The 27229-nt window shown below is 40.1% G+C and overlaps 1 protein-coding gene across 3 annotated transcripts in view; it reads right to left on the bottom strand.

Annotated features, from left to right (window-relative positions):
- The window catches only part of LRFN2 (leucine rich repeat and fibronectin type III domain containing 2), a 158762-nt gene that overhangs the window by 21647 nt on the left and 109886 nt on the right, over positions 1 to 27229 (bottom strand). For all 3 annotated transcript variants that reach the window (XM_027748903.2, XM_039379120.1, XM_027748900.2), the window contains one exon: positions 16846 to 18238. In XM_027748903.2, coding sequence (XP_027604704.1) covers positions 16846 to 18218 — 1373 coding nt within the window. In that variant the 5' untranslated portion in view covers positions 18219 to 18238. The remainder of the gene's footprint in view (positions 1 to 16845; positions 18239 to 27229) is intronic.

The following is a 27229-nucleotide window of genomic DNA, read 5'->3' as shown; positions in this document are numbered from 1 at the left end:
CAAAATGAAAAGAAATAAGGAATCCACTAAGCAAAATTACATGCAATTCTTATTTGGGAATGGAAAGGAGGAGTAAGGATAAAGAAGTCTTTTTCCCCTCAAATTTATCCCTCTGCCTTCATGTACCTTTTTATGTGTACACGTCACCCTTTTCAGATTGCATCTTCCATCTTCATTCCTCTGCCTTTAGCTAAATGTTGTGCAGCTTTCTGCCTTTTTGAACTGTCATTAAAACAACATGTAAGAGACGGCATTGCAGATAAACAGCAATGTGTGTCACCTGGTAAGCTGTGCTGTCACTGCCAGCAAAAAGCCAAACATCACACACTCAAAATTGAACAAAACATCTGACAGTATATAAGAGGGGCTTATTGTTTCACTTAAGTACAAGTTGTAGTGGGGAGGGTGCAGTTGGGCCGGGACAAGCGTGGTGTCTGTTGCTACTGTTGGAGAAAGGCTGACAAATGTGATGTCTCCCAGGACAGGAACTTCAGCTGGAGGTTTTCAGCTCCTGCAGCTGCAACTGCATGAGGCAGAGCTGTTCAGTTTATGTCTGCCAGATGGACTCATTACCTGTGCCAAACAATCCCCTCTCTGATGGAGCTTGTGTAAAGTGCAAAAGTGTTTTGCATTAGTTGGATGTCTCTTGAACCACATGTTCAAAGCTTTTATAGGCACTAACACTAGATGCATCTTGTAAAACCTTGCTATTTTGACGGCAAAGTTGATTGGATATCTCAAATGAAACATAATTTTCGTGTTAAAATAGGGGTTTCTGCTAGATAAATTTTTTCTTATCTCTTGTAAGAAAAATGAAAATGAAAACTATAGCTGTGGAGAGCCACAATGCTCTTCCACTCCCTGGCACCTGTGAGGGGTGCTCTACTTCTAGCCTTTGCTCTGCCCCTTCACTCTGTCCTCTGCTCCTTTCCCACTCACCCACAAATGGCCACCCCTTCTTGTATACCCCGAGCATCCCTTTGCCATTGCAGGGGCTGAAAGCAGGGACAATAGTGAGGGAAAAGAGGCACTCTGTGGTGAGGGTAGACAAAGCAAAGTGAATGTGATGAATTTAGGGAGCTTTTCTTCCAGGAGGAAAGTGACTCCTCAAGGGACATGATGTATGGTGGGGATGGGGCTGTCATTCCCAAAGTCATAACATCCACAAAGAGATTGATGCCAACATTTCTATATTTCCAAATGAAATGCTTCTAAAGGGTTTTGTGTTTTTTGTTTTTTTGTTTTTTTTTTTGTAAGCAAACAAAACAACTGTTATGGAGAATTTTCAGCCTGATTCTTGACAGAAACAGATGTTGCAATATTGTAATTTCCCATGGGACAGATATTCCAGTGCTCGTTCCATTTTAAACAGGCTAGAAAATAAAACCGAGTTGATATATGGTTTGCATTTTCATAGCCATTGCAGAGGCAGGTGTTGGAGAATGTGCTAGACAGATGTTGCATGCTACTGCATAGACTGAAAGACCAATTACCATTGATCAGTTTTTTTTTTTAATCAGTTTTTAAATCTGCACCTTGTTCGATGTAAGGAACTGTCAATTACATCGTGGTTCTGTCCCATCATATGCCAGATTAACATTTGCTTTGTGTAAACTGAGGCACTGGCTTCAAAATTTCCCCAAGATAACACTTTTTCTTTGGGAACTAGTAAATGTGACCTGATTTGGAAAATGGCAGAAGCCAGGAAAACACTTGTAGATCACGTCCTTAGGGACCTCAAGGAGGAAGAAGGACTCTTCTTCTATGATTTTGCCTGGACTTCCTTTGCTACCTTAAAACTATGGAACGTTTCTGGAATGAAATCATATAAAGAGGGTAGAAAACAGGTTTTAACCTGGGGCAGACATATACAGTTCCTCTAACTGATGGACATGAAGCTCAGCAAGCATGTTAACCCAGCTGTAACTGAGGAGGTATGGGGACCAGCAAACTGTCAGGATGTGTGTCCCCATGATCAGCAGAGCTGGAAAATTGTCAGCACCATGTAGCTGTAAGGTCACAGATCAGCCACCTTGAGCTAGAGTGATCCTGAACAAGTTCGTAGTAAATGCAGGTTCACAAATGTTTTGTCAAAACCCTGGCCTTGTTACTGTGACTAGGCATATTCAGAGGGTGCCAAGAAAGAACAAAATTAACTACAACACAATTCCACATATCCAGAGTGAAAGGAGTAAGACAGTAGAAAGTCAAAGACTTTGCTTAATACCTTCTTTGATAGTTGAACAACATCTAGTGACTCTAAATGGATAGCTATGAAACAACAAGGAATGGAGAAGTGTCATCACTACATGGTGATATGGACTTGGACAGGAAGTTGTAGGAGTTCCCTGGAATTTGGCACCACTGGAGAAAACACACATTGCAATTCCATGTTGCAGCAACATAAACTTTACCACTATGTATGCTAATCAGGAGAAGGAGGAGCTCTTCTTGCCTGTTTCCCTGTGCTACTCCTTGACTTCTTTGGGTTTTTCAAGAAAGACCAGGCATTTTTTATTATATTTACTTGCAACTTCTAGCTCAGCATTTCAGTGAGCACCTACATCTTTGCCTACAGCACATCTTCCAACAGGAGCAAGATTCGCATTCTGACAAGCTAAACCTGCTAAGGAAAAAGGAATGGTTGTTTGGGGGTTTTTTTGAGATGCAAAAGCAAAATTCAAAAAGCCTAATACTTGAAAGATAAAATATTTATTTTAAAGGTGTTAATATGGAGGTTAAAATCAGTTGTTTTTTGTTTTTTTTCATCAGAGCAGAGCTTTATTATTATTATTTTTTACTCTAAAACCAAACTATCAGCTAAAGTTTGCAGGAAATCTTACATCACTGTGCTAATCTCAGGAGAATGACACCTCTGCCCTCCAAAGCACTATTCTTTTTACTCCACTGGGATAACCAGCATATTCAGAAACCTCAATGAAACTAGTTATTAACACCTGTGTTACCACATAATGAAGTACAAGGAAAATTCTAGGAGGAAACCAGAAAGGATTTGCTCTGAAAAATACTCCAGCTGTGGCATAATTAACTAATTAAACCACAGCCAACATAATTATCATGAGAGTGCCTGAATGGGCAAAAAGAGGAAAGGTGAAACAAAAAAAAAATTAGGTTTTAGTGAGAAAAAACCCCAAACCCTCCCAAAAAAACAGAGTTAAAACATCATATGCTTCCATTAGGCAGCGTTTGTATAGCACAAGGTCTTGCCACTTCTTCACCCCAAACCAATCTGGTTGTACAAAGGTGTAGTACTATGCCCTGAAAAGGGACTATTGCAGTCCCTTAGGCCTTTGTTAATACTCTTCACAGCTGTGAATTCTGCTCCCAGTGTTTTTTTCATCTTTCCCCTTGCAAACAGTTCTTTACCTTATAGAAGCTGTTAGTGTCTCCAGAGAAAGAAAAAAGAATTTAAACTGTATAGCTTTGTGTCCTCAATGTGGCTCATCTCCCTAAGCAAATAGTACAAGAACCAGAGATGATTCTGCACCACTTTCTTCTAACAAAGAGATTGCAGCTTGGCTAGTGCCACTGAGAGAGCAGGAGGTTTGTCTGACACCAACCAGAGAAGATGGGATTGTCACTGCCCTCTATTCAACCAGCAGCCTCTGAAAGCAGCCAGCAGGCTCTATGAGGTCCTGGGCTGGAGGAGCCAGGTTCTGAAGGTGACTCCTTCCCTGGTGCCAATTCCTTCTTCTGCCTGCTCAGGTGCTGTCACTTCATTGAAACAGCAACCAGAGGAGGTTACAAGGAGCAGCTGGTGGAGGAGAGAAGCAGGGGTCCTCTTGGCTCTATTGCCTGCTCAGCTTATGAGAACATTTGGCCTCCCCTCTCCCATTGTCCAACCTTGGCAGTGCTGACGAATTCTCCCCTAGGCCATGAAACTCCACATGCAGAAGAGTGGGCATCAGGCTTGTGACACATTCTTGCCCCAGAGTAACCAAGCTGAAACTCTGCTTCTGCATACTTAAATTAGGAAGATTCAAGTTCACTTGGACTCTGCTGTACAATGTACATGGAGGCTCTGTGATCACTGCCGTGAATCTTTCTCATTCTGCACCAGCCTTCTGGAAAAGAGGCACAGGCATCCCCCACCCTCCCAGCACCCTCCCAGCAGAAGGACTGATTCATCAAGCCTGACTCTCTGAGGCAATCTGCCAGACGACAGAGCTGCTGGTGGGGTGTCTTGATGCTGTCAGCTGCCCATATGTCAGTTGGGCAGCTATTGCCTGTGCAATCCCCACTCTGAGAAAAATTCAGAGCACGGTTTGGGATATCTACATAAGGGCCAATTCCACAACCTAAGGTGATTAAATAAATGGATAATTACAAAAAAAAAAAAAAAAGGACTGGGTTAAGAAAATATCTCTATTTGTTTTCCTGTCAAAATGAAGTAAATTATGAGGTAATAAATATATTACAAGCTTAGACAAATTCAAAGTGATGCAAGGGGAAGAGGAGGGAGGACAGATGGGAAAATTCAGCACAAATTCATACCTAGTGCTAGCTGTCTCAAACTGTTCATCTCTGCAAACAAACTAATCTGTAAACCAGGAGCAGCTGAACAAAACAGGGTTATGGCATAGCCGTACCTTGCTGTCTCCAGGGATTTTTAAGCCACCCTAAAGCATAGCTATAGCCCTGTAAGGGATGAACCCTTTCCCATCCAAGAATGCCATATTAATTATCTCTCTTTCTTTTTGCTCAGCACTAGTGCATCCACCTCCATCACATGGGTGATTTTGCTTCCACTCCTCCAAAAGTGCCCTATGCCAGAGGCTGGAGCCTGTTTCCCTTCTGGGCAGAGTCACTTTGTTGGATTCTTATCAAATGTTCTGGGACCTGATATGATCGTGCTGTGACTCTGAGGCACGAACAGGGCTGTGGCAATAGGGCAGGTCAGCCTGCTGACTGGCTGGACTGCTTTTCCCTGCTATGAAAATCAGAACTTTTAATTTTAAACATATACAATTCTCAATGTCATTGTAGTTTCAAGGTTTCTTTAGATTAAAGTACTATCTTGCTATCCTCAGATAGGACTAGATTACCATTTTCCTTGGCCTTAGTACAGATTATTATGGATTACTGTGTATGTGTCTGTACTGTGCTCATATTAGACTGTAAAACAAGACACATTTGGGGGAAAAGGGTAGTATAACAATGAAATAACCCAAAATATGTTTTCAAAGACATCTATTACCTCCCATTTTCCTTCTTTATGACTGAAAATTTGAGTTACATTTCTCCTGTGCCCTTTAAGAACAAATAGAGGATAAATAACTTCCTTGTACTACAAACCTTCATTGAAAACCTACAAGTAAAGCACTCAAAAAATTACACAGAGCATGAACCTGATTTCTGCCTCAAGTTTTAAGTTCCTCAGCTTGTCTGAATCCCCTTCTTTCATCCTTCCCTAACCAAAGTATTAACACAAATACTACTCCCCTCAACATCCCAATTAAAGCCCCAAAATAGGTTTAAATGAGAAACAAGTGTTGCATTCACCTTGTACTGCATGACCTGAAAAGAGACTTTTACTCACTCCAAATGCATATATTTTGCTCAGAAAATCTGCCTTTTATAGACAAATCCAAAAAATAACCATACTTTTAAGGGCTAAAGCTAATGAGGGCTTCATAATATAATTTATTTAGTCCGGTGTAGTCTTCTTTTTTTTTCTTAATTATTTTTTCGGTGGTCTGTCTCTTCCAGTTCTATATTTTTGAGTCACGTCTTTAAGAAAGCAAGCTGTATCATTGCTATTATGTGTTAGGGTTAACCAGATCAATCATTGTATAAAAAAAGGACATTTTCTTTTGAAAACAGCCTGAGCATTCAAGCAAAAAGCCTGGTATGAAAGAGAAAGGGTATTACAGGAAATTCAAAGCAAGCAATTAGATAAATGAGTCTGCAGTTATGCCAGTGAAATAAGGCACTAAGTTCTGTCTGTGTTTGTAATTTTTACTTATTTTTGCTCTGCTATCCTCCTTGTCCTGTCTCATATATATGATAGATAAAATAGTCCTACATAACCAAATGAACATAATTTTTTGCACAGCCTTTAGAATAATGTTCACAGTCAGAACTCAACTGGTCATCACTGGAAAGACAAGGAGTAACAGGAACCTGCTGCAGGAGAAGCAGGTGCCATTCTCCAAGACCCTCCTACCAAGAATCTAGAACATCAGCTTTAAAAGGGGCAAAAAGGCTTTCCCATGACTTCAGATGGGAGCTGTATGGGGTATGGCATCAGAAAGCTGGGGAGGCAGGAGCTGTCAAGGCACCCTCTTTCACCTACCCACAGCCTGGAACCTGCGCGTGAGTATGTGGGAACTAAGTTAAGCAGAATGATCTCAAACTGGCAAGGCAAATTCTAGCAATGCAGTGTTTTAGAACACGATATGGTTTTAAGCTTTTTTATTTATAACTCTATTGCGAAACACCTGTGAATAAAAATAAATCTCATCCTCTACTTCAAGCAGTTAGCTTTCAGCCATTGCTTTTACTATTGGATCACCACACTTGAAGGAGATTTCTCAGTAGTTTGAATTGCTGGTGTCCCAGTTGAAATGAAGGGTGGAGTGAGGGAAGGCAGGAAGTTCTCAGGTACAGATTTAGAAAGACTAGGAGGAGTTCTCATACTCTGTGGTCACTGATACTTTTCCATTCCTCCTAAAAGTACCCAGATGTCAGTAGAAGTGACTCAAAACGAGGAATAGATGAGAGTGGGTCTCTGACACCACCTGGAACTCAATGGATCAGCACTAGAGAGACAAGCGGTATTGGGAACCTGCTATAGGCACCACATGAAGTGAAAACTCGGAGATCAAGTGGACCATCTTGGGTGGTTAAATGTGCATTACATATACAAATAACATGTTAAAGCTTTGAATATGTTAAAAATTTCATTTAGAGATCATATTGTTGGCTCACCTGAAGCTTAATCAAAATCTTACTTCAATAGTTCATATTGGCATCAGATTGTAACTTTTTATTTCAATGACAGGTGGGGACAGATATTGGCAATTAGGTTCAGAGCATCTGAGAGAGGGAATGTGGCTGATGTTACGGGCAAGCATTAGCTCATCTTCCCCCCCAGGTGAAAATGCTGAGCCTTTAATGAGCTGAATTAATAATTGGTAGCAGAGGTAAAACAGGAATACTGCTGTCTTATGCTGAATCACAGAATGAGAAAATCAGAGAATAGTCTGAGTTGGAAGGCACCCATATAGATCATCAAAGTCCAGTTCTTTGCCCTGCACAAGAAAGTCCTTATAATCAGACCATATGCCTTAGAGCATTGTCTAAATCTATTCTGGTTTCCTTTCCAGTTTATGAAAGGCTGTGGTGGAGTTACTTTCCAACAGCACAACAGGGGCTGAGATGAGAATCGGGCTCTTTGCCTTTGTAATCAGCTCCTGAGGCTGAGCTTGGGGGTAGAACTGCAGCATACAAACTCTCCACATATCTCAATAAATGCTATTTGACAGTAGCTAAACTTTGACGAAAATGAGAATGCCTCCAAGCTGGCAGAAGGTGCTCTCCTGCCCTTCTCTGCTCTGCTGGGGCACTGCAGCGTGGTTGACAGTAACACAAGCACCTTCTCACAAGCCCTCACATACATCTTGCATTCTCATGTAAAGGGACATATCTCCTGTAGGGTTAAATAGTCATTTAGTATTTTGCCTTCCTGTGTCAGCGATCAAGCAAGAAAATAATGGTCTGGGTAGCATCTGCATGGTATGCCTCTCCTTCTCATGATCTGGACTTGCTCTGACCAATGGATTCAGTTTCTGTTCAAGCAGCAAGTGGATGATAGTTGGTCACAACAATCTAGGATGACTGTAGGGACATTAGTAAGATGTACATCTACTTTTCTTGAATATATAATTTTTTAAATATTTATTTCATATTTTGTATTTCTATTTTCCACTTCATTATCTGGTAATACATATAATTTTTCTCATTTTCAGTAGATTTTCTTTCTTATTCTTTAAAGATTTCTCATACTGCAAGGGGCAGAGGGAAAAAAAAACAAGCACAAGCAAACAAACAAGCAATAAACAATCCTAAAAAACCCTGTCCTTGTACTTCTCCTGTAAAAAGAAACAAAATAAAAAAAAAGATAGATGAAAATTTTTTCAGCAGACACAAAAACCCTCACAGTCCCAGAATGTGTGCTTCTGTGAAGCAGCTTCCTCATTATGTCTGATGACTTTCAGCAAGCTTGTACTTGCTGAGAGTCCTCTAGAAGTCAATGCACATGACTGCTCCAAACCACTCCAAATGACCTGAGGTACCAAGTGTCCACATCAAACTTTTCTCTTCTCTGCTCATATAAATTTTGCTTCTCTTTGGGATTGTGACTTCATGTTTTATTTTTATACGGTGACTCTCTCTACCCACTAAATACAAAAGATTAATACATGATAATTAATGTCTTCATGTGATGTCTTTCCTCCCAGTGGTTGTTTTTAGTGTTTAACTCTACAGATGCTTTGACCAAAGTTTGTATCCTGCATACAATGCAACTGAAATAGCTCAGCTCACACGTTGAGGCTGAGGAGGGATTTTTGCACCAGCTATGAGCCATGGAGGAAAGTCATTGTCTAGTGAGGTTAGAGACGGGGGTGGAAGGGAAAAAAACTGGATAGAAGAATCAGGCATTATCTGCAAGCCTTCATTTTTCCAAATCATGAGTAAAGGTGGATGTTTGGGTCCTTCAGAATAAATGTCTTTTCTAAAGTTACCTGTTCTGTGTATTTCTAACTTTCCTCAGAGAGAAAATAACATAACACACTTTGCTACAGCATTGGGCTGTTGTGACAATTTGCCCTAACAGCAACAGGGCAGGGCTTCCTCTGTTTTCAGTCTTTAGCTGGAAGATCACACAGTAGGCTTTCCTAGCAAGAAGCACTAGACAGTGGCATCCTCTCTGATGCATGACCTGGTGCTCAGTGTGGCACTGCTATTTGAGAGAACATCTTTACACGATGTAGATATTACTGAAATTTTCAGCACCTTAGTCATAAAGCACTTTCTTATTGACATGCAGCTGACTAGATGAGTGCTTGAGTATATTTATACCACCATGCTGTGGGAAATTCAAACTCAGTTAATTACTTCCTACCTAGGTTAAAGTACCAATAAGTGCAAATGCCGAAGTTATTTTTTCCTCATGAAATGGAGCTGCACAATCACCTGATTGCTAAACTGCAGCCAATATTTAACTGAGAAGTGACAGGATAGCAGGGATCTCTGTTCAGCCGGTCTGTAAAGCACTTGCAGTAAAAGGAGCTGTGTAAATGTAAATCATTATTATATTGTTTAAGTAATCAAATCCATGGCACCATTGTTTAAATAAACTGGAGGTGTGGAGCCATTTATTCATATTTTAATGCTTAGACTGCCTGCTACATAAAATATATATGGAAAAAATAAGCTTTCAGAAACATATAAAATACTGTTTTTTCCTAGTGCTGAATTTATAAGCTAGGGAGACTATAGTGCGATAGTAATTCTTAATTTGTTCAGCTGTTTTTATCACTCTTAGTACACAATACCACAGAATAAAGTAGACCTAAATCTCTCATAAATCTAATGAGAGTGTCGCACTTCAGATGCACATTTTTAAATGGCTGCATCATTACTTTAGTTCAAAGCACAGCCAGAAGGCTCAGGATGACCTGGGAAGTTCTACAAAACACTTGCAGATTTATTCGCTTTTGAAAAAGTAGTGAATGTATTATTTCATCAATGCCCAACAGCCAAAACTGAGATTTGGTCCCACATCATATAGGGTGCTCTACACATAAAAACCCACAAGCTCTCTCCCCAGATGCCTTAGTTGAATTCAAATGTTGCAGTTATGTAATGTTCCATCTTAATCATTCATGACTATCCCTGTTGCTGCAGACCACACAAAAACTTCAAAGCAAGTCTCCCTATTTAGTTATGTGGGCCCTGGTTCCATAATATTTTCTAATGTGTTTATCCCTATGAAGCAAAGCAATGCTGTAACCCAGGTTACAGGTGGGAAACTGAGGCCCAAAGATATTGTTTTCTAAATTTTTATGTTTCAGTTCAATCCCTTATTCAAAATGAATTAAACATACCAGTGCCTAAGTTGCACTGATCGTAAGTCTGATGCTCTAACACATCTAAAGCACTTTTGAGAGTCCAGACCGAGAGGAACAGGTAGAGATTTCTATGATAGACTAGTGTTTGCTCTTTTAACCCCAAGACTAAAGACAGACGTTGCCTTGAAAACCTTGGTCTTCTTCCATCCCTTTCCCTGTTTAACATTGGTTGCTCTTTCTTCATACTTTCCCTTCAAAAAATAAATGATTTTCAGTTGTGGAATTTGTAACAAACTTCTGGTCTTGGCTAAAAGTGATGAGTACAGTACACATTTTTTGTCACTGGTGTGTGTTTAGGGGTGGTTGATACTACAGAAAAGATGAAAGAAGGCATTAAAACCCACATAGCTGTCTTAGCATACCTAAATTCACCTGGCTCCGGCCTTTGCAAATTGTATTGTACTTTTCTAGAAGAACAGTTAAAAATATTTTTTCTTCAGTGATTAACTCACAGTGTCAAATGAAGTGCTCACCTGAGCGGCATTCAGGATTATGGAATCACAGAATGGTTGAGGTTATAAAGAACTGCCGGAGGTCATCTCATTCAACTCCCTTGCTTAAATAGATTTGCCTAGACCCAGTTGCCCAGGACCACGTTCAGATGGCTTTTGAGGATGAAGACTCTACCATCTCTATGACACACCTGTAGCAGTGGTCAGTTGCCCTCACAGTAAAAAAAATTTCCTGATACTCAGATATACACTTTCAGATGGTGTCCCTGGCACTGGGCACTGCTAAAAAAGCCTGACTATCTTCTCACTCCTTCCCTTCAGATATTTGTACACATTGATAAGTTCCACTCTGAGCTTTCTCCAGGCTGATGAGTCTCAGCCTTTCCTCAAATGTGAGGCGCTCCAGTTCCTTAAACATCTTGGTGGCTCTTTGGTGGACTCTCTACAGTATACTTGTGTCTCTCTTGTACTGGGCAGCCCAGAACTGGACACAGTACTTCAGGTTTGGTCTCACCGGTGCTGGGTAGAGCAAAAGAATACCCTTACTCAAACTTTTGGCAACACTCCTCCTAATGCAGACCAGGATATCATTAGCCTTCTCTATGGCAAGGGCCCATTTCTGGCTCATGCTCAACCAGGACCCCCAGGTTCTTTCCTGCAAAGCTACTTTCTAGCCAGGTGGGCCTTGCATATCCAGTGCATGAGATTATTCCTCTTCAGGGGCAGGACTTTGAATTTTCCTTTTACTGAGTATCATAGTGTTCTTCTCAGACCTGTTCATTTCTCCAACCTGTCAAGGTCCCTCTGGCTGTCAGCATGACACCGGTCTATCAGCCACTCCTCACTGTTTTGTGTCACCAGAAAAATTGCAGAGGGTACGTTCTGGTACCATCATACAGGTCATTATTGGAGATATTAAATAGAATTGGATGTTAAATAGGTTGTGGACCATTACTGACTCTTGGGGTATACTGCTAGTTACTGTCCCCAGATGGAATTCATGCCACTGATCACAACCCTCCTGGCTCAGCCATTTGGCTTGTTTTAACTCTGCCTCACTGCTCATCCAGCCCATACTTCATCAGCTTCTCTACAAGGATATTTATTATGAGACAGTGTTGGAAGCCTTACTGAAATCAAGGCAATCTCTTGCCTTGTCCACCTACCTAGTTTTTTCATCACAAAAGGTTATCAGGTTTGTCAAGCGTGAGTTTGTGAATCCATGCTGATGATTCCCAATCATCTATCTTCTTATCCAACATGTTTCTCTAAATGTTCTGAGGATTAGTTTCTCCATCACCTTTCCAGGTGCTGGAGGTGAGGCTGACAGGCCTATAATTCCCTGGGTCCTCCTTCTTGCCTGGTTTGAAGATAGGAATTATATTTGATTGCCTCCAGTCTCAGTTATCTTTTCCAAATGCCATTATTGTTCAAAGTAAATGACCTCTCACTGACATTAAACCACGTCCCTCAACACTTGTGGACACATCTTATCAGTGCCCATGTAGATCTGGTTTGTTGGATCAGAGAATTATGAGCCATGGCTACATGTGCTGGCCAAGGGACCTTATTATGGGACAGTAGTTTAAAAAAATTACTTGCAGTTCTCAGAGAACTGTTAGTTTCCACTCTAAAAGGCTGTACCCTCCTAACCCTTGTATATGAACAGAGGATACCTGTTGCAGTCTGAAATTCAGATACCAACAGAAAAGGAACTGCTGGGATTAAACAGGAAACCTTGGGCCACAGAGGCTGGGGAAAAAAACCCATAATCTAAAAGACCAGACAAGATCCATTGAAACTCATTTCATGTGGATTGTCCTGATCTCCCACAGCAGGAAGTAGAGAGACTTTGCATGATGCTATCAGATATCTCATTGTTTTCTCCCTCCCTGTGTAAATCCTTATTTTGGGAAAAGCTGACCACCCTTCCCCAGAATAATCTTGCTTACTGGAAATATCAAATCCTTTTTCCCCCAAATGTAAAATCTGGATCCGAGAAATGTAAATCCATTTTTTCTCTTATGTCACCTCGTTACTGGAAATGTTAATAGATTGTGGAATCCCCTGTTTGGAATAACCCTGCCTCCTCACTAACATGGAAGCCCCTGAGACCCTTAAATGGCACTTGCCTGTTCAACAAATCATTCCAGTTTTTGCTCCCATAACTGGGATCGTCATAGCTTTATTAGACTGTTACAGACACCTGCTGGACATGAGGAGGTTCTGTAATATGACCAGCAATTTCCATTTTCTCCATCTTGGTTTGAATACCATGAAAATGAATTAAGGAGAGTGAAGAGAAAAGGAAATTTAGAATCAATAAGCAACAAAAATCAGAAAAGAGAAAGAATGCAAATTAAAACAAAACAAAACAAAACAAAACCAAAACAACCCCCCCCCGCAAAAATAAAACCAAAACCAACCAACCAAACAAAGAAAAAACAAGAAAAGCAAGTAGAAAAAAAAAAACAAACAAAAAAAAACCCCAAAAAAACCATACAGAAAACATAACAAGCTTTCCTCTCACTCTTCCTAGAAAGAGAGTAATCCTAGTTCTGTTCCAGGTGAAACAATATTATCTTGACAGTAGGATTAGAAAAAACAGTGCAAGGACTAGTCAGAGAGAAAGAAAGAGTCCACTGGGAGCACACATAGATCAGTAAAGTGATGGTGTTTGCCTGTGTGGGACACACATCTCCTACACAGGCCCCTGTTGCAGGATCTTTTTCAATAGGAGTGGAGGTCAAGGCACAAAAGAAGTTCTGAGATACCACTAAGAGCTAAGTGCATGCTCCACTAAATAAAGAATGTTCTCTTCTAATGATGTGGTAAAGATAACACAGCATGTCACCTCTGGGCAGCCTCAGGCTATTGATTTGGTGTCCATGTTAGGGCAGCTGTTGTCTTTGCAGTTTGACATTGACCAAGCTGCCTCTGGGACGTGCACAAGCTATGACTCTCTTCCTCTAGCTTCTCCTTCACTCTCTGGGAAACCATGAGGAACAGAGTTTTGATCCGGGATGTACTCATTAGATCAGTATCAGAAACATGCATTCTAAATGCATTGAAAGTCATCAAAACAGGCTACTAGCTTCAGCAAAGGCCCTGAGATAGCAAATACAAGTGAAGGTCAGATGGGGAAGCAGACAAAGAATGCTCCTCCTGCTAATTGTCATTCTAATGGCACTGGTATATCCAAAGCCAAACTTCAGATTCTGGTACAATTTCAGCTCTGTGTGAGCAGGATGCCCAACAGAGAACACTTGCCACTATCTCCCAAACCTTGAATTCTCATGGAGCCATTGTCCCCTTTGCACCATCTGCAGCTCTGGTGGAAAACCACAGGACAGAAAGGGGAATCGCACTGGCGTCTTGGGTAATGATCAGGAGAGATGGGGCTCACATCAATGGGTAGGGGAGAACTTCTGCTTTCATTCTTTCAGTATGTGTACATTGTTCATGAAAAATTCTTAGCAGAGAATGCAGCAAATTTCTTTCTCTTGTGCATATGTTTCTTACTAGCAGGATTCCTTCAAGCTGAGCATAGACAATGTGTCTCAGTCCTGATATACTGACTATCTTAGCATATATTAAGTGCTCATCATTTTAGCAGCTAAGCAGTGTCACGTCCCATTTAGCACATACACAGCATTTTATAGAGCAGAGCACTGTAGAAATCCTTTTCCCTTAGGTTTTTCTACACACTCATTGCAGTGATATGCATCGGACCACTTAAAGCAAAACAGATTTAGTTAATTAACTCTAAGGGACTGAGTGGTTCCCTGACTGGAAGTCATAAGAACTGGTTTTGATATTATGAGTACCATTGATTAACTCTCGGATGCTGGACAATCACTTCATCTTTCTATGCTTCATTTTTCCCTGTGCAAAATGTAGAGAAATAAAATTTGTTTTCTTTGGTGAAGTGCTTTTGAGAGCTGTGAATGAAAAGAGTTATGCATCATCAGTGAATCATCAAAAAGGCCTGATGGGAGATTTACAGAAATAGCACTTTCCTCGCTGCTTCTGAAAAACTGAGCCACAAACAAGTAAAGCAACAAAGGGCCAAATCCTCACTGAGAGGAAGCATTGGAGATGGGATAAAAATTTAGAGTTGTCTGACAGCCACTTGTTCCTCTAGACCAGGCTGGCAAGATAGCATCTTTCTGTCATTTCTGTCCATGACACCAAGTTCTCATCCACTCAACTACTAGACAGCATGTCTTCCCTTCTCCATTGTTTGGTTTTTTTACCTGGTCATCCTCCTCCTCAGAAAATGGACATGTGCAACCACTTCCAACACCTGACAACTCCTGCAAGCTTCTCTTTCTGGTTGCAGGGATGTTTCTGTATGCTGGGCCAAATTCGCTATGCAACAAACATATGACTATAAACATCCTTCAGAGTACTTTTCAGCCTTACAGATGTTAAACACTGGTGAGTTTTTGCCAAAAGCATTGCCTTGGGAAAAAAATGGAACTAGCATGTTTTCTTTCATTCTAATTATAATTCTCTATCATTATCTAGTTTTATCTTATCCTTTCATTCTACTTAACACCATACAGTTGCAAGTCTCAAAGCTAACACACAAGTTCCACTATTCCGCTGTTCCACTTTGCTCTGTAGCCAGAGCAAAGCAAATAATGTCCACTTGTTAATTGATTATTCCAGCATATTTTTATAACTGAGGAATGGAAGTGGACAGAACTGAATTTCCTCAGATTATTTTAGTATTTTTAATAAATATTCTTTAAAAAAATTGTTCTTTGGACTTGATGGTCAATATTCTTAATTTTGACAATGAATGAGTGAGTATGGAGTAGCTAAATAAATTATCTTATTCTTTCTGTTCTACAAGTGATTCAGATAAAAGTACTGCACAGACATTCAGCTATGAAGAAACTTTAAAATTAGATTTTATTGTAAGAGAAGGGTGAGGGAAAAATGACATATGAACATTTACTACCTCTTATTTTGAGGCAGTAAAATTATATTTCCTCATGGTAAAGAAAATTATGCTATGGTTAAGAAGAAAATAACAAGGCCTGTTTTAGGATCTGGAGGCTGGGTACCGAGACTTAATGTGTGCCTCAGCTCTCCCCGATAGGCAGTAGGAGAAGGACAGAGTAGCCAGTGGGTAATAACAGCAAGCCTACAGAGGAAGTCAATGGCTTTGACTGTGTTTTGACCACAGTTTATACTCAAATTAGAGTCAAACCCTAAAACCCATTATTCCTCTACCAAATCAAATTTTTCTTCAGTGCTTCATGATGCTTGATGTGTTTGGTTTACTTTTCCATGAGGTTCTGACTTCTGCTGGTAGCTCACATACAGCCAAAGAGAGACTTCAGTTCAATGTATCTGATAGTCCTTCCTTTGCAATTAAAGGAAAGGAAAGGGTGGTTTCTAGGGATTCATCACTAGCATGAAGATACTATGTCAATCATTCTTATAATATAGAAGGAAAAAACAGTAATGCTGTATTCCTGTACTGTTCCTACACATTTTTAATCTCTAAAATTTATTGTTGCTTCACTGCAAGAGCAATTCTTGCTTTACATCATTAAAATTCAGAGGGGTTGTAGAACTGGAGGAACATAAGGAACATTTAGGGCTTGCATCTGAAATTATATCTATCTCTTCTTGCATTTAATATTGTATAAAACATTAATACAAAGTTGTCAGCCATTACAGTTGTGTAAAACAGTTCTTAGTGAATTAAAAAAAGAGGTCTTTTTATACAGGTGAAAAATCTCTTGTTAACAACCCCAGATCTTAAATCACAGAGTAATTAGAGTCTGTGTTATGGGTAGACAGCATAAACTTCCTCCCACATTGCTTCCTCTCTCAGTAGTGTGTTTCAATCCCACCTACAGGAGGTGGAAAGGGAAATTTCTGACTTCTAGTCTTCAAGTATTCCTTTCTTTGTTATGCATAGTAAGGAGTCTACTAACTGCAGTACTATTTTTTCCTTAATTGGAGATTTCACTGAAAACAGCTGTTGTTAGACAATGAATACTACAGAAATTTGTAATGTATTACTTTGGCAGAAAAGCGATGAACAGACAACAGGCAAACTGACAGATAGAATTTAAATTTGTCAGACACTACTAATGCTACTGGTGAGAGTGCTATCTCACTTCAAAGTCAAATCAGTGACCTAGCAGTAAAAGAATCTATATGCTGATTTCTGCCCCCTTGTCATCAGCAGAGGACCAAACAACTGCATTTACCTGTAGATCAGGACTTCATCATCCGAGCAGTTATACTGCAGCTGATACATTTTTACCCGAGGGGCCGACTTGCTCACTGTCCACTTGACCAAAGCTGAGGTAGTGGTCACATCTGACACCAGGACAGCCCTTTCTGGTGGGCCTTTTGTTTCCCCACGATTTGACTTGGTGGAGCTGGTGATGTCGGAGAGCCTGGATTTCGGGGGAGCTGATCGGCCTGTGCCATTGCTGAGATGGGGAAGCTGAACAATTGAGAGTTCAATTGTTGCAGTGGACTCTCCAGCAGCATTGGCTGCTATGCATGTGAAAGTTCCATAATCCTTGGAGGTGGTGATGAGTATATCTAAGGTGCCATTGTCATAGACAGCTGTCCTCGAAGAGTTTCCGATCAGACGGTCATCAGGGGCTACCCAGTGAATGATGGGAGTGGGATCCCCAATGGCTTTGCATTTCAGCGTAGCAGTTTGCCCTTCTAAAACCAGCAGCTTGTGAGTATGTTGTGTGATAAGAGGAGGCTCACAAACAAATTCTTCTTCCCGTACGTACCAGAAGTACCTTCCTTTTAGACCTGGAGGAGAAGCACAAGTTTCCATATCATCATCTCTGTCAAGTCGCCTTAACCACAGTAGCTCACAGTTGCAATGCAGTGGATTGCCCCCAAAGCTGAGAGACAAAGGTGGAGAAAATGGGGTAACGGCTAATGGAATTACTTGAGATCTGGCAAATATAGGGTCAGGGGGGAGCTTCTGCAGTCTGTTGGATGTTAGATCCAATCGGGCCAGTTTCTGAAGATCTGCAAATGTCCCCTCTGTTATATAATCTATCAGGTTGTGATCTAAACTGAGCTGGTGCAAGTTTATCATCTTTCTTATAGATTCCCAGGGAATGCTTCGGAGGTTATTGTAGGAAAGGTCTAAGTCTTCCAATGTCAGCAAAAAATCCTCAAAGGCTTCATCAGAAATGCTGCTTAGCTGGTTGTTGTTTAAAATCAAATGCTGAAGGTTAACTAAACCTCTCAAAATATCCTCTCCAATGTCAGGCAGTCTGTTGCTGTCCAGATGTAAAGACCGAAGGCTCTCCAAGTCAGTGAAAGAGTAGGGCTGTATGTAACTGATGGTGTTTCTGGACAAAGTAAGGTCAACAAGTCCAGACATATTGGCAAAATCTTGTCGGCTGATATTAATAATAAAGTTGCCCCCAAGACGGAGTTCAACAGTCCTTCGATCTATGTCCAGCGGCACAAAAAGGAGACCCTTGGAGGGACACAAAGTCCCCAGTGACTCAGACAGGTTCTGACAGACACAATATTTGGGACAAGCATTGACTGTGACAGCCATTCCAAACACCAGGATGCTGCAGAACAATTTTTCCATTGTAAATCACGCAACAGTACCTGAAAGAAATGAATAGAGATACAAGGAATATCAGCAGTTATGATATAAATAAGTTTCCTCTTATGTTTTACCTAACATCTACCTCCATCAAGACTTTGCAGTACCTCCTCTCAGGAGTCACACCTAAAGGCATCAGGACTCCAGGATGTGAAGGATAAATGTTATAGAAGCATGTTTCTCCAGGTAAAGTATTTTTTTCTAAAGAAAAAAGAGGTGAGTTTGATTCCAAATCTAAACAGGATAGGCATTGCTAGTCCTTATGCCTGGTAACAGGGTCTCATGACTGCCTATTTTCTAGTTACAACATTATAATTTTTATTGAGTGGCTGGTAGCAAACAAATCCCATCATCAGATTGCATGGCTTACTAAAAATCCTGAAAGATTTCATTTGGAGTACTGTCTGCTTCTTTGAGGGTAGGAGCTAGAAATATATACGTATAACAATTACTTACTGCTGCAAAATAACGAGGAATTAGTCTTAGGGTTGAAGCAGCTGATTTTATGGATAAAAATAACTGCATTTTTTCCCTGTCAGTAATGTGGTTAATAATGACAATGTAATTATCTGGCCAGTTCTGGGGCAAGTCACTTACCCACCCATAACAAAATTAATGATAGACAGGAGGAAGAAATTACTTGCACGATTGTCACCTGGATTCACCTGTGCTCAGCCAACCTATGGAAAGGATACCGCATCCAGCTCCTAAGAGAATGCATCCAGGGGAAATCTGTGCTACGTTAGTCTCCTGGCAAGATTTTTGACAACTTCGTGCTCTCGGACTGCAATTCATCTTGTCATAGTGACAGCGAAGTTCTTGCCTGCCTCCATGGCCCTTCCTTGCATCCTGCCCATTCATCTTTGCACCACTATTTCCCTTTTTTTTCAGCTCTCACATGCTTTTCCAGCTTGAACTGTAAGGTATCTGTCTTTGAAGAATAAACTACATGTATTTACAGGCTGGCTCACAGGGCCAGTTGTGACTGGGAAAAGTCGCAGCCCTGCTTCGGGTTTGGGAATATCTACTTACACAGGTTTGCTGACATTCTCCCACATGTGGAGGACATGGGTAAACTTGCTTTCTTTCTGTCTCTCCCTTTCACAGACCGTGCTATCAAGCAGGGCTGAGGAATGGGTAGATCATTCATTTCTAACCCTCATTCTCCTCCTGAGTAAAGCAGCAGGGAGACAAAGAGCTATATTTTTGTAAAGGATCCCTCAGGTTTTTTTGATAAGATGATGTGCTCTAGCCTCCAAGATCCTCACCTGTGGCAGTAGCTACAGGCATAATTCAGCTTGTAGTATTCAACATAGCCATTTTGTCTCTCTTTAACCTACATCCACCACATAAACTTGCATTACTATCCTTGGTCTTTGGTATATGACATATCCCTTCTCAATCATGCAGTGCTCATAGGTTTAGGAGTTTTTTTGCACTTGTGTTTCAAGAGACATCATGGCACAATGAGAGATAAGACACCCTTGTGTTAATTGATTGCCCCTGTAACGCCTAGTCAGTGTATGCCAGAAAGTCACCAGTGCCTAAGCTAGTTCTGTAACTGCTATACGTATGATAGGATAACTCCAATAATTAGTACTACGAGGCCACTCAAACTCACAAAAAACACACTTCACAAAAAAGTTGCATCACAATTATTTACACTCCATCACACATCTGAAATGACAGTTATGCAGACTTTTTATAATAATTAAAAGAAAATATAAAAGTTATTAAACTCCTAGTAATACACACCAAATACAAAACAAAATCTATCACGAGTAATTTTTAAAAAACTCTTTAAACAGGTCTTGCTCTACTTTCTTGTGAAAGGAATGAAAACTGGGGCCCAGTGTTTGGGACTCTGACCAGAGGTTCCCAATCCCTCCGCTGGGTAAAATGGTTTGGTATCTCCTCTCTAGAATACATGAGATGAGTCAGAAAAAGCAGCTGTAGGAATGAAAGATGCTATGAGTACTGAACAATGTACAGTATGATCTTTACGGCAAGGTTTTCTGCATGATGTGATGATAGAACTATATACCATTATTACTATTTCATAGGGGAGGAAACGACTAAAGCATATGTTTGCTGAACTTTGCAAACAAGATGAAAGCCCACCTCTTACTGGGCATCCTTTTAGAAAGGATGGCTTGAGAAGAGTAATCGTACCTTCAATAGTAAATAAAAGGCTACTGAACAAAATGTTTGGAGATTAGCAAATGCATTATTGATGCAAATCTGTGGAATACTTAGCAATGAACTATAAATAAGCCTTACGTTATTATCAATTGGTAGTTTGCTAACAGGCAATTGGCTTTTTCAGTTTTAATTATAATTGTGTTCTGCAGCTTTAATTTAGTGTATTACCCTACCAGCTGAAATGATAAACAAAAAGAAGTTTAAAAGGGGGAGAAATAGACACAGTTAATTAGTAATAAGCCCTTTCATAGCTTCTCCCTCATCTACATTCCCACCCTCTGAATATCTATTCAAAAATGTGAATACACACTTACTACAGCAGTGTCTCCTTTAAGTGTCTCAGTTCTCTAACTACGTTTTTTCTGGATGCTGTTAAATATCATAGTGCTTTGGGGAGACAGTCGATTCTGAGCATCAGAGTGAAATGCATTTATGAAAAGAAAAAAAAAATGAGGGGCAGAACAGAATTTAATTACATAAAACAGGGACTGAAGCACTGAGAGGAGGATGTGAAGCAGGAGGCCTAAAAGGCAAAGTAAACCCTGATGGGGAAACCATCTGTGAATGGCTTGAAAGCACATCATCTGCCCCTGTGTGCTTGCACGTGTGCATGAAAAAGGCATAGAGTGCAGCATGTGCTTTTACCAGCAAGAGGAAAAATCAGTAAAAGTCTTACAGGGATGGAAATATCATGGCCACTGTCATTCCAGTAATTGAATACATTTGAAAGTATTAATGTAAATATTGTTTGTTTGCAGAGGAAATGTCTATCCTTTGTGATCTTTTGCTAGCATCATTATTTCAAGCTTCTGAACCTTGAGTGTTTCTGAAATGTAAACCTGAAGTGAATAGTTTGCAACACAACAAAAAAGGTATGAACCCAAAGGACTACTTGTAGGACATTGGAGACAAAAAATTACACAGAGCTCCTTAAGGAGAACATCGGGGGGTTCCATAGGACAAATAGTTTTCCTTTTTCTCTCTGGAAAGACAAAGCACTTGGGCAGAAGATGAGGTAAGAATTCAAAGAATAATAGAATCGTAAAATGGTTTGGGTTGGAAGGGACCTTAAAGATAATTAGTTTCAACCTCCCTCCCATGGGCAGGATCACCTTTCACTAGACCAGGCGGCTGAGAGCCCCATCCAGCCTGGCCTCGAACACTTCCAGGGGTGATTCCAGGGAATACTACATTTCTTGAGTCTGCACAATTATAATAATATCTTTTAAAATCTAAACCCTCCCACAAAATCAAGGTAATTGCTAGCTGTCAAGGGGGTGGATGTGTAATATTATTTTTTTTTTTCAGTTCTGGTAATTTTCATATAAGACATATTATAAAGTGTCAAGTTAAGGGTCTGTTTTTGCTGACCAGTTTTCTCACCTTGTTCCCAAAATGTCTTGTGACCTGCAACATCAAGAATTTTATAGGCTGCTAGTGGCAGTCTTGTGATAAGCTCACCATTCTGATTTACATTTTAAAGGTATCTATCAGCCTAATAAAGTATACTTCTCACAGCAAGTCAGTGAATCTGGAAGAGTTCCTGTCTCAGCCCAAGATGAAAAATAGCCCCTTTAGTCCTCTTAGAACAAGGATTGGTATGAATTAATATGTGCAAGAGCCATAAACCTTGGTGTTTTGTATTCAAATTTTCCTCATAAAGATACAAATTCTGGGATTTGGCATCTCATTTCAGCAATGTCTCCAAGGCATTTTTAAATTCTATATTCATTGAACTTTGCATATAAATTCTAATAACCTTTGCCTACCACAGCATCAAGTACAAGGTAACCGTCAGAAAAATATGCTGCACCATACAGGCTGGGAAAAAAAGAGACTAAAAAAAAAAAAGGAGAGGTGGATGGGTAGTGGCTCTGATTCTACTGTCTTCAAGTACCCTGGGACACAGTTTCCAGGGACTGTACGGGTGAGCTAATATACCTTTCTTCATTTTTTTTTAAGTGCTGTGGAGGAACTGAATTTTCTTTTCTGGGAGCTGCTCTTTTCCTCATTCTCAATGTACTCTTGTCTCTGTCTTAAGTGAACTTGTGTGAATAGGAAACCTAACCCCCAAATGCAGAGCTGGACTGCCCTGGAAGTAGTCCTAGTTTGGTAGTATTTAGGAAGAGTTAGACTGTAGAGGCAGATGTGTGTACGTGAAGATTTTAATTTTCACAGTGGTTTTGATCCTGAAGAAAAATAATATATTTGTAGCTTCTCTGGCAAAGATGTGGACGCCTGGCTGCTGGACAATATGTCTGTCTAGTGGCTTTAGTTTCCCTAGAGCACTAATATCCTAGAACGTGCTTACATCCTAGGTCCTAGGAAATGCAGCAAGATATGTTAAGTCCAGAAGAAACCAGGTGGAGGCCTGTTAGATCACACCTAACTTTTACTAGCTCTTTGCTGAAATGAAGACATCATCATAAGCCATTCAGTGTGAAAAAATGTCCAAAATTAGTCAAGCTTTTGAGATTCATTTTGTGACAAAATAAAACTTAGTGAACACATTCTGTGTACTTCCAAGCATCTGCTTGTCTGGCACTTACCCACAATACATTTGGGACATTTTCATCACTTCAGATAAAGTCTGAAGTGCAGAAGCCTCAGAAATATTTACTAGTCACACTTTTCAAGAATATAGAATATAGTAAATTTCATGAAAGCAGAGAAAAGAGTCTTCATTAGCTTTATGAGACTTCTGCAAAGGAAATTATACATCCTCTTGTTGGGCATCAAAGTATCCACATGGAAGACAGACATTATTAATATCCTGGCTACTGAAAAGACTTTAACTCGAGTTCAGCCTTTTTAGACAAGAGGTAGTCCACTCTGCTATTAAGATGCTCTGAGCTGTACAATGTCTAATAAGCAGTAAACTCATTCTGCAGTCATAACACAGTTCAGGACTAGGCCAGACAGGGACAGACATCCTTTGGAAGTCAGACTTTCTTCTAGTTTCCACCCAAAGGGTATAGGTGCCACTATATAACTAATCACTAGCCCTTGTCTGATCTGGCATCATGCCACTTGAAGCTTGAACTGTAAAACCTCCATGCACACACAGAGAACAGAGCAAAAGAAATATGGGCCTAAAATTACACTTAGTAAGTAGCCTAAATTTCTTGTGCTGCAGAAGATGGAAATTTTTATTTTAGAACAATGTTTATTTTCAATGCCAAGGTCAGTTTCACTTGTATCTATCTTGAAGCTTATGGTTCAATTTTTAATTGCTGTGCTGGTAGTAACTAAATTAATATGGCCCTGTAGAATGAATCCAATAGGCATGCTTGATTTACTCATTCATTAAATATTGTGGTACTTTAGCTAAATACCTACACGAAACGCATCATTTCCAAATGAAAAGGTTACATCTCAGAAACATTAGAAACAAGTATTTTGAATGCTTCATTTAATACCTTTCCTAAAGCGGTCTCATGAAATCTGAACCATCTCACAAATAGGTTTTGTCAACAGGAACTGATACTTATCAGTGTGTAAAACTACTGGCAAAATAGAAAAAAAATATCGAGCTCTAGCCATAACTTGTGAATGATACCTTATAACCTTGTAATCATAACTAGACTTCTGTTGACTGGTGTGATTTTACCTGTGAAAATATCTGTACTCACATTATTCTAACTTCATTGACTAGAAAGCACAGTCTTTAGGTGCCTGATTTGTTGGGACAAAAATCTAGTTATTGATAATTCACAAAATTTACATGTGCAGCCAGTTACTTTTAAGCATACAAAAACAAACTGAAGAGAAAGAGGCCATTTAGAAAACCCAGGTTTTGGGTAGATGTTTTAGTTGTTTGGTAAACAGACACATTTAGCTAACGCTACTTGATATATGCATGTGTACTGTATTTATTTCAGCTCCATGTAACGGCTCTTTTCTTCAGGGGCAAGAAGACACTGTCCCTGAATGGGCTGACCCAGCTGTTGAGACACTGGTGGTGGGTAAGAAGCCCCAAATCATCTGAGCAGTTACCTGGTAGCTCCCAACCAGCGAAAGAAATAACCTATCCTCCCAGGCGTGGAGGGTGTGTTGCATCAGCAACAGATCTGTCTGGTCTGTTTCCTAGAACTTTTCATTGTAGTCACATCTGAGGATGGTGATTTCCCAATGAGAAGGACATGGGAAATGCAGAACACCATTTTCAACAGCACTAAATATAAATGGTTTGGGCTGGCTTTTTTGTCTCCCCCAAACCATCTGAAGGTCCATTCATTTTTGTTTGTTCATTTAACGGTCATCAACATTTATCTTTGTTTCCTGTTTTAATGCTGTGTGCCAATCTCCATCAGATTTTACCTGCAAAATCATGAGTCAGCTAAGCTGAGCCCTTTACTATTTTTAGCCATCCAGTTCATTTATTTATCTGGTTCTTTACAGCAATCCTATATTTTGCTTTATCAGTACAGTAGAGAAGTTACCAGTTATTCTGTCTCTTACTCATTTTGAGAATTCATAGAGAAGCTGCAAAGGTACTAAGCAGCAGCTCTCTCAGAGATATTGCCTATGGCGTGAAATATAAATGTCCATCAACAGATCCTATTGCTTTCTGGAAATACTACTGAAGGCCTATTCTCATGATCTGAATCCAAACCTCTCTTGGCTCTGAGCCGTAACAGAAAATCCTCAGGTAACTCTTTATCCCTAGCTTAGTTTAATTCTTATAAAAATCTTCATATATTCATATTTCCTTCTACATCAAAGGAAAAAAAGGTAATTAAAATAGGGATTTTCTTCTTTATCAGGGTTTGTTACTTTTTTTCAATTGACCACTTAGCCCTAGAGACAGACTCTGTCCATATTCCTTAGGAATTATTATTTATTTCAAATGCTGACTGCAGTTTTCCCTTCATATACAACCCACACGCAAAGAGGCACTGGTAGGAAAACCAAGGCATACATACCAGAAGATCTTTTTCTGATTTTTCTCATAAACTTAATTGGGCATATAAAGTGACATACAAAGATTTCAAGATCCTTTGAAACACACACAAGGCAAATTTGAAGTCCACAAAAAAAAAAAAAAAATCCCCACTTTTCCCGAATGTCCCAAATTACGACTCCTAAGGATGTTAGCAGGGGTAGTTGGTAGTAGAGGTCCCCTCTTACAGGGAATACAATCCCAATATGGTTTGTCATTGTGGTTAGCTCATGATTCAGTAAGAAATCAGCAGAGTTCTGAGAAAGAAATATAAAAACTCTGCTGTGCCATTGCATGGCACAACACATAGCCGCCACAGTCTCTAGGCTCTTTCATCAACCTGGTAAGCCTTTTACTGTAGTTTCTCACTTTTCACTTAGTTCGGATGGGACTAGATGTGTCTAAAAATTTCTTTTTCTAGTAACTCTCACTTTTTGATTCACACACAGGAGGACAATTCACTGTTTCTCTGAGGTCTTAACATACCCATTACTTCTACCATGTGAACAGTAGCTTCTCAAAGTTGTAGACTTTGTTGCATCTGATAATATAGTTACCTATTTCCAACCTGTTGTGTCACTGGATGGGAAAAAGAAAGAAGGTATGGACTTTTGGTGGCAATATCTGTTCTTTCATACCAGGCTCTCAAAGCACCTTAAAAGAGGCAACTTCTACCTCACTTTTATATGTGAGTAAGAAGAGCTATAATCTGCCTCAAACATTTTGCCCAAGATTATTCACCAAGTCCCTCATTGAAAACACAACTCTTACTTTCTCTTTGCACAGTGATGTTCCTGTGCATAAGGCATGTCACTGTACAATTTTTTAATACAAATCTGATGTCATGGACAGCGTTTGCATAATTACTTTGGAAGGAGAGACTGTGGTGCTTGCGTCTCTGGGGAGGAAATCTGGCCTTAATGGGAACATTAGGTCCTGGATTACCTTAGCACTGTCATTATGTATGCAGTCTTGGATGAGTTTCACTTAACTTCTCTTTCTCCTCTGTAAGATAAGTATTGACTTCTGCCAATCAGTTGTTTGCAACATATCTGGAGACTGTGCGTGTATGTAAAAACAGTTTATGGGTAAGTCTGTTGTCATGGCACAGGAAGGAAGATCACAGATAAGAGACAGCTTGTACAGCCTTTTCCCTAACTCAGTAATTTGTTTTTTATCTTCCCAAGACTGATAGTCAACAGAAGTTGGAGGCAGTGGATGTCTGTTCATGGCTGAAGCGACTCTATCCCCTGTGCCCCATTTGCTGCCCCGAGTATCTGCAGCACAGAAGGCCCTGAAAGATATTTCTCCCGCTTTCCTGACATCTCACATTCTTCTTTTTCAAAGGCTTAACAGTAGCTCAGAGTCTCACCTTTCACCAGCAGCAAGTTCATATATAGTGGAGTACATTTCTAAATTTCCTGACTGTGAAGGAACCTTGATTAGTACAAATGAGTACACAAGGAAATGGCACCAGGAAAGCAAATGGAAAGTAAACAAAAAGCACCCCTAGTTTATTCCTTTATAAAGAACAACAGTACAAGTGTATCATGACATTTCAGTCATGCTAATGAGGCTGAAGGGTTTTGCCCTTTCCAAAGGGCAACACAACTGGTGAAGAGTCCGGGGCACAAATCTTATGAGGAGCAGCTGAGGAAGATAGGGTTGTTTAACCTGGAGAAAAGGAGTCTCAGGGAACCTTATTGCTCTCTACAACTACCTGAAAGGAGGTTGAGGTGGGAGTTGGTCTTGTCTCTCAAGTATCAAGCAGTAGAACAAGAAGGAATGGGCTCAAGTAGCAACAGATGAGGTTTAGATTGGATATAAGAAAAATTTCTTCACGAAGAGG

This window comes from Pipra filicauda, unplaced genomic scaffold, assembly GCF_003945595.2.
Source record: "Pipra filicauda isolate LSUMZ 115617 unplaced genomic scaffold, ASM394559v2 scaffold156_size1729456_pilon, whole genome shotgun sequence".
Taxonomy (NCBI): domain Eukaryota; kingdom Metazoa; phylum Chordata; class Aves; order Passeriformes; family Pipridae; genus Pipra; species Pipra filicauda.
The sequence above is the reverse complement of the archived record's forward strand: the minus strand, read 5'-3'. Positions and strand labels throughout refer to the sequence as shown.